The sequence below is a fragment of the Cephus cinctus genome, unplaced genomic scaffold (genome assembly GCF_000341935.2).
Source record: "Cephus cinctus unplaced genomic scaffold, Ccin1 Ccin1_scaffold0240, whole genome shotgun sequence".
NCBI classification, from domain to species: domain Eukaryota; kingdom Metazoa; phylum Arthropoda; class Insecta; order Hymenoptera; family Cephidae; genus Cephus; species Cephus cinctus.
In genome coordinates, this window is record NW_014332956.1 from 852,501 (window position 1) to 864,089 (window position 11,589).

Sequence of the window (11,589 nt, forward strand, 5' to 3'; positions counted from 1 at the left end):
GGCTCATATAACCTCTGACACTTCTCTAACCGGCGTTAGGATAAAATCGATTAACTAAAGAACAGTGGCAGATAAATTAATCATTTCAATATACGACACTTACTCGCGAGTTATTACACTTGATCAAGCGACGCGGGTTTTAATTACAAAGTACGTAACTAAAGACTCACTTTCAGTTTTCTATTGGAATTATCTACTTTAGCAAAGCTATCAACGATCAAGAGAAGTTGAGATTTTCGAGAACGATTTCTCGAGTCTTCTGTCAATACCTGTCAAAAAATATGCATCACCGTCAAATATAAATCTCGCGTACCACATTTGCTTCGTTCTACTAGAAATTTTATTTTACTGTTTACTGCTAATTATGATTTATAACATATTTACGTTATTACCGGAGCTACGGCGTTGCCACGTGCGTTCAATACGTGCTGGCCTGCAAACACGCTGTGGTTATGACAGAGGATCACAGAGGATGCGTTCGCTTCAAACAGGGAGGACTGTTTGACCAGTTTCTGTAGCAACAAATTTATATTCTACAGGTTTTAAGATACGCGGCACTTATATATAATCACGATTGGCACATTGACGTTTTTTTCTATTTTTTTCTGTTGGCATTGTATGCTATAATTAATGAATTTAATTTATAAACGTGACTTCAATTCTACAAGCAGTAACCTAAATGACATATATTTGAAAGAATATGATAATAAATGTGACACTACTAACAGTTCTGTATATCTGAAAAACTGGACGAACCATAAATAATATGAGCTTTTTTCAATTGTTTCATTTTTCATTTAGTGTGGTTTAAAGTATCATAGTTTTTAGGGAAATTGTGTTAACACCATATTATAATATATTGGTAAAGTGACAATGAACATGAGTATATGAACTTATAAAAGGAATTTAGTTCTCTAACTGCCTAAAATGAACGCATTAGTGCGTTGTCCTGGTTTATATTGTGGCAGAGAGTTATTACTTGATGGTAATTGGAGTGACTGTGGAGCTTGTCCACGAGGTTTTAGAACAAATTCTTCAGCTTGTGTACCTTGTGATGATGTTCCAATGTTTTATGATTGGCTCTATTTGGGTTTCATGGCCTTGTTAGCACTTGTACTACATTGGTTTTGTATAGACAGGCTAGCTATGAGGAGAAATATTACTAAGGAAGTTATAGCTTTACATTTTTCTGCACTATTTGAGATTATTACAGCATCTTTCATTACTCTACAATTGACCGATCCTATTGGAACATTTGGAATTAGATCATGTAAAGCTAGACGGCTTTCTGATTGGTATACGCTTTTGCACAATCCTAATCCCAACTATGAAATGACTCTACATTGTACACAAGAAGCAGTATATCCATTGTTAGTACAATAAACACAATTTATAATTCGTTTTATGAACCAGCTTTTCATGCTATATATAATTTTACAGATATACAATGGTTTTTGTGTTTTATGCCCTGGGTGTCATAATAATGCTACTAGTACGACCTTTAGTAGCACACAAATTTTTACCAAAACCAGGGAAGTTTTCTATTTATGCAGCTCTATATTTCTTTCCAATTCTTGCTCTGTCACATGCAGTAGGTGGTGGTCTTATATGTAAGTAAACTTTCTTATGTTCATCAAATGCAACATGTAAAATTGAATTTTATTTTCAGACTACTCATTCCCATACATTACCATCATTTTGTCTGTACTCTCTAGTGCTGCACATTTCGCCTTCAAATTAAATCAGGTACATTTATACTTTAATATTATATGTAAGACATATCAATAGAGCGAGTATGCGATGTAACAAGTGTTACTCTTTAAATTATAATTGCTTTAATACTTATAGCTTCCTCTAATTTTTCAAAACTTGAAAATTATTTTTTGTTGCTCATAATTTAATTTATTGCAAAACTTATAGGAGTACCTCAACTAATAATTAGGATATATCGTTTTAAATTATCTTTTCGTTGAAATCAGTTCTCATATTTAGTCATACAGCTTATGAGTCTTTTTTCATTTCTTGGTATCATTTAAAACAGAATAATCTATTTTATTATGTATTTTATGAAGTGCTAGAGAAATCAAAATTTCCATTTTCTTTCTTCATATTTTTATAGAGAAGGTATTGTTTTTTAATATCGCCTGGCTCTGTCTTTACTTATCCTTTTAGCAATCTAATGTGTCCTCATTAGCATAAAAAATATATCAATTGCAAATATCTGCTTAATATTCATTATTACTAGCTCTTATAATTTGTCTCAATTACACTTTTCTTTTACAGTCTATGCAATCGCTACTCCTCAGCTCTGTATCGGATATTAGAAACGTGGTGGTGATCCTTGGTCACTGGCTTTTACATGGTTATGGCGTAATGGCTATTGCAACTCTTCGTGGATTCAGCATTCATCCTGCTATGCTCGCCCTGGTCCCTTTACCAGCCCTTTTCTATATTCTCACAGCAAGATTTACAGACCCAAACAAATTACACATTGAATAACTTGATCTGATTATTGTATACAATCTTTGATGTAAAGAAAACTTCAAGAAAATGTAAAAAACTGTTTCAAAAGTTCAAGACGATATAAATGACTAGAAATAAAATATTATATGCTCAAAAGATCTATGCCTTTTTAATATCTTATTCTTATATACTAATGCGCACAAAAATCTTTCCGAAAAAGAATCAAACTTTAGGTCAGGTAAATAAAGCACAAAAAGCATATTTTAGGATGCTCTCTTTAATCATGAATTGGGCTTTAATGTCATGTAATATATGCCGCTTAAAAAAAAGATATATGCGATAAATAAAAACAGTAATTACATTCATTGCCGGTATATAGCGTATAAATAGATAGGCGGCAATGCATTATTATCTGTGCACCTAAATTATGTTTTAGGTACAAACGTCACAATTAAAGTGCTTTTCGGCGAAATTGGCACCTTGTTGGATGGCAGTTTGGTTCTGAAACAACAAATAAGTATTTTTAATCAGGTTTACAAAGTATCTGATATCTATATAATTCTACATGAAAAAAACTTACTGAATGGGAAAATGATCTTGAACGTAATTAGGACTTTGCGTAACAACGTTCACCTCTTCGGATACTTGTGGTAAAACCGAAAGATCTATGTTAGTTGGTTTTTCTCCGCTGTGATATGCTACTAGATATCCTGGATTACCACTCTTCAACCTGTATTGTGCAAGGTATTAAAAAAAAAGGATCTACATTAATTTAGGTACATATTCAAAGTGATAAAGAAAGAAAAAAGGTTAGATAGGTTTTATACATTCAAAGTCACAGCTACAGAAAACAATAGATAAAAGTAGAAAAAATTATTTTTTGTAATTACTCGTTACCACACATGCCATATGCTAGTACTGAACTCACCAGTTCCTGTGCCGCACAGGAGTAGCGTGAAACAAGTAAAGTTATTCTTCAGTTAGTCTTATTAGAACGTGAATAGTTGCAGTGTAACTTTATCTTTCATTTATGCCCGGCATTGAGCCATAAAGAAGTTCGTAACAACTCAGGATATGTTCAATTGAGATTTAAATTGGTTTGATTTTTCTATTGTGTGCGTGTGTGCATACGTGTTCAACTACTGAACTTGGTAAAGAGAACTTCTTTTTAGACTGAACATTAATGTACTACTTTGATAAATATTAGGTACGTTTTTTAGTATACGTTAGGACATGTATTAATTTATGCAAAAACCTCTATATGCCTTATTATTACTTTATCAAAGGATTGCTTTAATGGATTGTTTGAGTTAGTATAACAGGACCCCAATATTTATTTTAAGTGCACTGAAAACCCATTGATGCTATTGCATTTTACTTTACCTGGTGTAAACCAAGACGTCTTCGTTTAATATACTGATCACAGTATCTCCATGAAGGAATGGATGCCCAGCACGAGCATTGGTAAGAATAGTAAATGCGTCTTTGGCAGAAAGAGTATCATTTAATTGCAGGATGGGCGTTCCTGGTAATAGCAACATAGCTAAAATTAAACTATCCGCGACAGCAGGATCATGACGTTGTCTTAAAGTGTTTAGCTGTATAAGAATAAAAGGAAGAATTAACGATACAGCAGAAAATGATTAATAATTAATATCATCGTGAAAATAATAATGTTAATGGGAAATGTAAAATAATAAAGAAAATACTAACATTCCAACCGGGCCATGAAGAACTATTAAGCCACTGGGAAATGCTCTCATTGAGGGATGCTGCTGAAATGTTTGAATTGATCGCAGCATGGAACTGAGGACTTTGAGGAAGGTCAATTAATGTCCGATTCTCGTTGAATACTTGTAGTATGTCAACTTCAATATCATCGCACAGTGTGAACAATCTGTAACAATAAAAAATGTGTAGTAATCACAATGAGAGAAATGAGATGTAAAGATTTACCAATAATTGTATATTACCCTTCCCCTTTAGTGTTGTTTAAAACTAAGTCGCGCCATTTTCTTAAGATGTTACTATTCTCAGGACGATCTCTTGTGTATGCATGTACTAATGATTCATAATCGTTTGTATGAGCTGACTGAGGTGCTCGCGACTCCTCATGAAGATTTGGATCTTCTGTTAAGTATTGTGTGTTAGCCAATCGGAATCCCTCAATTCCCAAACTTAGCCAGTGATTGAGAATGTCCTGTAATGAACGATAAAATATTTAATTATTGGCATATTTCTTGAGAAGACAGCCCGTAAGGAAAAGGTTGATGGTACCGAGAATTCAGAAACGACTTTGGGGTTATTGTAGTTGAGATCAGGTTGCGTCTTATTGAACTGGTGAAGATAAAATTGACCTCTCTCTTCGTTCCATTCCCATGCTGATCCACCGTAGACGCTCAACTACAAATGAAGTGTTATGTCACAACTAGAATAAATTTGCAATGGTTTTTCATTAGAATCATGAGAAAGACTTACCCAGTTGTTAGGTGGAACACGTTTTCCATCTGAATCAATTTTACCATCAAACCACACATAGTAATCAGTGTAATTATCTTCTCTTTGGACAGATTTATTGAACCACGGATGATGTATAGAAGAATGATTTGGATCAAGTTCAAGTACAACATGCTGCTCCTTCTCCTTGGCAGCTTTTACAAATTCTTTTAAATCACTAATGTGGCCTAACTGTGGTTGAATATCTCTAAAATCTTCTGTATGTCCTACAGAAAATTGGAGAGCAAAGGTAATATGAAACAAAATGTATGTGAATTCACCCAAATCTTCTGACTAATAACAAACCTTCTGGTGATGATTTGACAATTGATTTAAGTGATATTGCTTTAATATTTTGCGATTTCAAAGGATCCAAAAGAGATTCTAGACCTTTAAGATTCTTGCTTGCAACATCAGATGCATCTAATTGTATGATAGGACTTTGTTCCCACCATTTTTTTGGTTTTGGAGCAGAACACTTTGGTGCCATCACTATAATAGCAATAGCCCCAGCCAGCATAGAAAGCCATAATAACCAGAAGGCAACAAACAAGAACCATCTCAATCTTATCCAAAATGGATCATTAGCATATTTCATCAATTCTTCCTTGCCCATTCCAGCAAGAGTCTGCTTAACAGTCTCAATATCGATTTTTGCATCACCATTTTCAGAAACAAATTTCACCTATAGAAAAACAACTTCATTACATAAATTTCTAATGCAGTCTTAAGTACTTTTAATTAAAGTCATAGAACCATTTCAGAAATTGAATATCACTGCTACAATATGTTACAACTAATTGAAAATCAGTGATAAATGACGCAATATAAGCACGTTATTGCAGGAACATGTGTCTACCACGTCTTGCACCATTTTAAATTTCTCTCCACAAGAAGACAGACGAAGGTACAAAATGAAACAGTGCATACCTCGGTAGCATCTTTATTAACTCCTATCTTCCTTTCATCCTTGAGCATTCGTTCTTGTGCTCCATCGTCAGGATCGCTCTCTCCATTTTGCTTTCCCATGGCAGGCTTCTCGTTAGAGTTAATCTGTACCCGTAGGTCGTCTTCAGGCAATGGCTTATACGTGGCGACTGGTTCTTTCGAACTGTTCATTTCCCCGCTATCTAAATCCAGCTTCCCACTCTCCATGACGAGACTTTCAAGGCCAGTTAGAAAACAAGTTCTTACGCAACCGTTGCAACTGTGAAGGTAGTATTAAGTGTCTCCCCACGAGGTAGCTTCTTAATCGTTCCAATGAAAGTTTAAAGCTAAAGGACCAGTATACTATCTCTACCTCGCCGCTCAGAAGGCGTGTCCCAACTCCAATATGGCTGGCTACTGCTTCCACTTGCGTTCTAGCGGAACATGATGCGTACTGCAAGTGGGGGAGAAGTATAGTAAGAACAGACCGTAACTTAGATGTGTCAATATATTCAGAAATCAGTCTCGGGTAACCAATAGCAGCACACGATATACCGGAATGCACCAATCGCTTTCAAAGTTGCCAATTGTCTCTAGATAAAAGAATGTGACCACCGACAAACCCTGGTAAAACCTGCCCAGATTCGGTAAAGCGTGCAGTATTCTGCGCAGATTTCTATATCTATTGATTATTGTTGCATTAGGACCTAGGAAATGATTCACGTTTTTTTATATTTCTCATTCACTTTAAAGATTAGTATAAATGTATTCCGTTATCACATTGCAAATAAATCTTTCGATGAAGCATGTAAATTGATTCTTCTACAATTAGATAGAAAATTTCAATAAGATTTTGTGATCATATTGCGTCTGAAGATAAAAATATCTGGTATGTTTAAATTTATTTTTCCCGCATATTGCGAGTATTATACAAATACGTTCTGCAGGATTTGGTATTTCGTATTTTCTTGAGGTATATTTGAAAACTATCAGATAAGGATAAATTAATTCTAATTATGTACATACCAATTCATAATATTAGTAATTCAAACATATAGTCTTCATTAATAATTTGATGTGAATATGTTGACTCTTTTCAGCCAGTGAGAGTCAGCCAGTCTTACTGGCTAAAAAGAGTCAACATGTTCACGTCAAGTTCTTATAGTCTTCATTAATTTTACAAGTAACATTAAGACATTAGGTAAATAATTATTTGTAAACAAAATAACTAAAGAAACAATATTTATATTTCCGATTTAGAACACAGTTTATAACATCGTAACATGTAGATTCATAAATCGATTCATGATCCAATTACACCATATGTCTCCGACCATCAGTAAATCCTGAATAAAATTCAAGTCATTCCCTTCTCTTGCGTTCGAATTACGTTACGTTCGGATACTTAATTAGCGAGAAACTCGATTATCGCACCCTTTTGTTGACTCCGCGCATTAATTATATTATCACTGCTGCGCAGCATTTGGTGCCTTGCGATCTTTCTCAATCTGGTGAGAGCACAATACTCATTTACAGAGTGTTTTCAAAAATCATTGTGGTCTTTTAATCGATCAGTTCAGCGCCTATGAAATTTCCTGAAATATATTATAACAAAGTTCAAATTATGATACATTAACCCTGATCAATATTCATATATAATAAATCTATATATAAGTTATACAGACTACCAGATGGTATAAGAAGAATGATAATAAGAAAATTCGCTTACATAAGTGAAGAAATTTCAATACTCGTCGCGTTACGAATTTGAATTGATCTGTGCGAAGAGATGATAATGATAATTGATACAAAGAGGACGGCTATAAAGGCTGCCCAAAATGTCCAGAATAAACACAATCGGATTTTAATACAGGTAGGTTCTGCGGTATAATAATCTAATTCCTCCTTTGTTAGTTCTGTAGTAAAAAAAATATTCATATGACTTATGATAGCTTTAACTGACATGTGAGATACTTAACGGATTTTTCATTTTAAATACATACCTTGCTTTATGTATTTCTTGTGTGGCAGTTCTATCCTGATGTCCTCGTTAGAGAGATCAGTGAGAAGATAAGATTTCTCACAGAATGCCATATTCTTCAGTGGAATTGCAATACGACACGCTCACTTCTTAGTAGCTGCACGACTGACTAATGTAGAACATTCGTTTCAACTGACAATCAGCTTGGTATTTACAAATCAAACAATTACTTGCCAAGGATGCTTTGTTTGTGAATGATTCGGACGTTACGGAAAATCTTTTTTGTGTTAAGTAATTTTAGGGATTTGAGCTTATATAAACACAGTGCTATATTTATTTGGAATATTTGGATGCTGGAGTATGCTTATTTGCCTTTTGTGACTAAAGGCGGAATTCACATTAAACAACCCAAGGAACTAGAGTTTACTAATATTTTTAGTATGTAAAAAGTTTTTAATAATAAGGTGATAGAAAGCATAATATGGGAAGGATATGATTTAAAGTTAGAGCAGCGGGTGTTTTATTAATTTGTTAAACGTTAGAAAGCGGAAATAGCGAAACGGGGTCGACGGAATACTGCCAGATTTTTAAACAATTGTTTGCAACGAATTAATCTATACATTACTCTGTCCATTTTTAGGATATTTTAATTTATGGAAAAAATTTTTTATATTAAAATCAGTAATGGTAAAGGAAATTCGAGAATGGACGTTAGAAAAATTGACTTGCTTTTGGTTCGAAAATATTTACTAACAGTGTTAAAATTCTTGTATAAGAGTTATCTAATCAGACTGTCAGTTTTCAGCCAGATTGTATATTTATGTACAGAATATAATATCTCTGCCGTTGTTATACATATTTATAGTATTTTTTATAAGCGTTGATTGATTGAGAGATGCATAGTAAACAACTTGCATGTATTTATAAAATGATACCGTAGATTCAAAATTTGGATGTAGATGCGTGTATTGTACTTTCTGCGCGTATCAGAATAAATTCTCTTAATGAAGACGAGTTATACAATTTATACCGCGTTAGATTTACATAAAGGTTACTAATAATGTAATGACTAATAGTAAAGAAGAGAATGTAACATTAATTGCTCCATCGGGTTCAGGATCTTCATCCGAATCGGGTTCATCCGGTTGATCCTCCGTTGTGGTTTCAATTGTTGTAGTTGATTCAGTGGACGTACTGGTTGTTTCTGGTGTAGATGGTTCAGTGGACGTACTGGTTGCTTCTGGTTCCACATCTGGCAATTCGGATCGCGGACATAGTAGCAAAGCGGCATTGGCAGATAGTGATATTTCGGAAATAGTTACGTTGGACCTGAAATTCGAAGTGCAACAATTTGCATTACATGATATTATTTTACATATAAAGGACTGAAATGATATATTGAATATTTTACCCTGTAGTGGTAATAGAATTGGCACTGGCTAGACACACCACAAGATCTTCATTCGTCAGACTTTCAAAGCCAGACAGACTAACAGTGGTGCCATAGAATAGATTATTGATGATCACTGCGTAGGTAGGTTCATTTGAAAGCTCGCGGGTGAAGGCGATAACCTGATAACGTTAATGAAATAACGCATTAATTTGCAAAATAGTTAATTATGAAATAATTTAGATACAACGCGCGCTTATATTATATACATACGGTGTTATCATTTAGAGATTGGATTTTGGTTGCCCCTCGTTTAAATGTTTCCAACTTGCGGAATTCTATGAGTGATTTATATGTATTATAATAACTTCTGTTCGCATTACTTTGAACATCAAGATTCCAGTTTTGGAAGTTACTGGTGACTGGCAACCATGTAGAAGAGCCCGTTGTGAAACCTGCATTGCTTGTACCGTCCCACAAGAACGGAGTGCGAGCTGGATCTCTGGAGAAGAGCTCGAATCGACTTTCACCGGCATTCAGACCCTTAGGATCTTGCGTCTGGTTCCAGGATACCGGCACGTTCTGAAGACCAAGTTCTTCTCCCTGATATGTGACTGAAATTCCAGGTAACAGGAGAGACAACATGTGGAGACCGTCGACACGATTAATTCCAAAGCGAGAAGATACGCGATCAAAGTCATGACTTCCAAGGACCCAATTCGGAGTAACATTTCCGGAAAGCAAGTTCAGCCATTCCGTTGTTAGACCAATCAGTTCTGACGATGACGATGTACTTGTTGCGTTTTTGACAATGTTGAAATTGAGTGGAGCGTGAGCACCAGGATTTGTGTCGTTACCGAGGAATCTGAAAATTTCAATATTACGTTTAACAAAATTAATAGATTTAGTCGAGAACAGAACCCTATATTCGGTTAATTACCTTAATGCTGTTTCAGTGTTTGATGTTGGCTCTACAGCTAAAAGTTTCTTTTCACTTCCTGTGGTTGCCACGTAATTATCAATGACACTTCGCCAGTGAACTACAAGATCAAAGGATGTGTTTAGGTTTGTGGTATAGATATGCTCCAAGTAATCATAATCGGATTCAAGGACCGAGTCATCAGCATTTTCATTGATGGGTTCGTCTCGGAAACTGGAGTCTTCTACCAGGTGGGATACAGAACCAATACGGAATCCATCGAAATCTTTTTCGAGCCAAAATCTCAAAATGTCGTCGATCTCAGAAACTACAACCTCGTTCTCCAAATTGAGATCCGGCTGGTTGGTTCCAAATTGATGCAAATAATATTGTTGCCTTTCTTCGTTCCAAGTCCAAGCAGAACCACCGAATACACTGATCCAATTATTCGGTGGATTAGTACCATTGTCAGTGGAGACGCCATCTCGCCAGATATAATAATCAGTGTATGGTGCAACACGTGCGACAGAATTGACAAACCATTCGTGTTCGATACTCGAGTGGTTCGGTACGAAATCAAGTATGATCTTTATTCCTCTAGCATGCGCTTTCTCTAGAAGTGATTCCAAGTCGGCCAAAGTACCAAGCAGTGGGTCAACGTCACGATAGTTGCTCACGTCATAACCATGATCGTACTGAGGCGAAGTATATACTGGACCGAGCCAGATGGCATCGACACTAATGTTAGTGAAATGATCCAACTGCGAGATGATACCCTGAATATCTCCGACTCCATCTCCATTACTGTCCTTAAAGGATTTCGGATACACTTGATAAATTGCAGCAGTCTGCCACCAATCAAGATCACCGCCAATTTCATCATTGGCGAGTATAGGTTCTGTTTCCACAGGTGATTCTGTAGAGACTGCGGGTGTTGTAGGTGCCGGAGTCGTAACTGGTTCGGGTAGAGCTGATCTCGGGCAAACGAGAAGAGCAGCATTGGCGGACAGCTGTACTTCGGAGAGATTTACGTCCGCTCTGCATAAAATGAATTTCAATTAAAAGAAGCAGTTTTGCTTACAGTTATAAATGATACAGTCATATAATGTACTAACCCAGTATCAGTTATGGAATTTGCACTAGCTAGGCACACGACAAGATCTTCGCCGAGAAGATTATCAAATCCAGTAAGATCAACAGAAGTGCGGTAGATGTCGACGTTTATAACTACTAAGTAAGTATGTTCATTTGAAAGCTCACGACTGAATGCGATAACCTAGCAACATTAATAAATTGGTCAGCTCATAACAAACTATTTCAAACTAGGATTATTCAGAACATGACATTTTAGTTGGTGTACTCACGCTGTTATCATTCAGAGACTGGACTTTGGTTGCTCCGCGTTTAAATGTT

At 35.6% G+C, this 11,589-nt stretch overlaps 3 protein-coding genes across 4 annotated transcripts in view; 1 reads left to right on the forward strand and 2 right to left on the reverse strand.

The window, feature by feature from the left end:
- Positions 1–163: 163 nt before the first annotated feature.
- LOC107265839 (JNK1/MAPK8-associated membrane protein) lies at positions 164–2,619 on the forward strand. Its single transcript, XM_015735698.2, has 4 exons — positions 164–1,370; positions 1,441–1,610; positions 1,670–1,746; positions 2,284–2,619. Exons 1-4 carry the CDS (start codon positions 928–930, stop codon positions 2,497–2,499), a joined length of 906 nt encoding a protein of 301 aa, XP_015591184.1. The 5' UTR covers positions 164–927; the 3' UTR covers positions 2,500–2,619.
- A 103-nt stretch (positions 2,620–2,722) lies between these two features.
- LOC107265837 (maltase 1) lies at positions 2,723–6,336 on the reverse strand. Of its 2 annotated transcripts, XM_015735693.2 has the most exons (10): positions 5,890–6,336; positions 5,266–5,644; positions 4,942–5,186; positions 4,741–4,866; positions 4,437–4,663; positions 4,177–4,360; positions 3,847–4,061; positions 3,392–3,397; positions 3,044–3,193; positions 2,723–2,964 (listed from the first exon to the last, which is right to left on the reverse strand). In XM_015735693.2, exons 1-10 carry the CDS (start codon positions 6,112–6,114, stop codon positions 2,889–2,891), a joined length of 1,833 nt encoding a protein of 610 aa, XP_015591179.1. In that variant the 5' UTR covers positions 6,115–6,336; the 3' UTR covers positions 2,723–2,888. The 2 variants fall into 2 exon arrangements, with proteins under 2 accessions (XP_015591179.1, XP_015591180.1); XM_015735694.2 differs by lacking the exon at positions 3,392–3,397.
- Positions 6,337–8,639: 2,303 nt separating this feature from the next.
- The window catches only part of LOC107265869, a gene marked incomplete in the record, with an annotated part of 16,683 nt that continues 13,733 nt past the window's right edge, over positions 8,640–11,589 (reverse strand). The window contains 6 exon segments of the mRNA XM_025083168.1: positions 8,640–9,196; positions 9,279–9,439; positions 9,531–10,122; positions 10,198–11,214; positions 11,292–11,452; positions 11,541–11,589. Of these exon segments, the coding sequence (XP_024938936.1) occupies positions 8,908–9,196; positions 9,279–9,439; positions 9,531–10,122; positions 10,198–11,214; positions 11,292–11,452; positions 11,541–11,589 (2,269 nt within the window).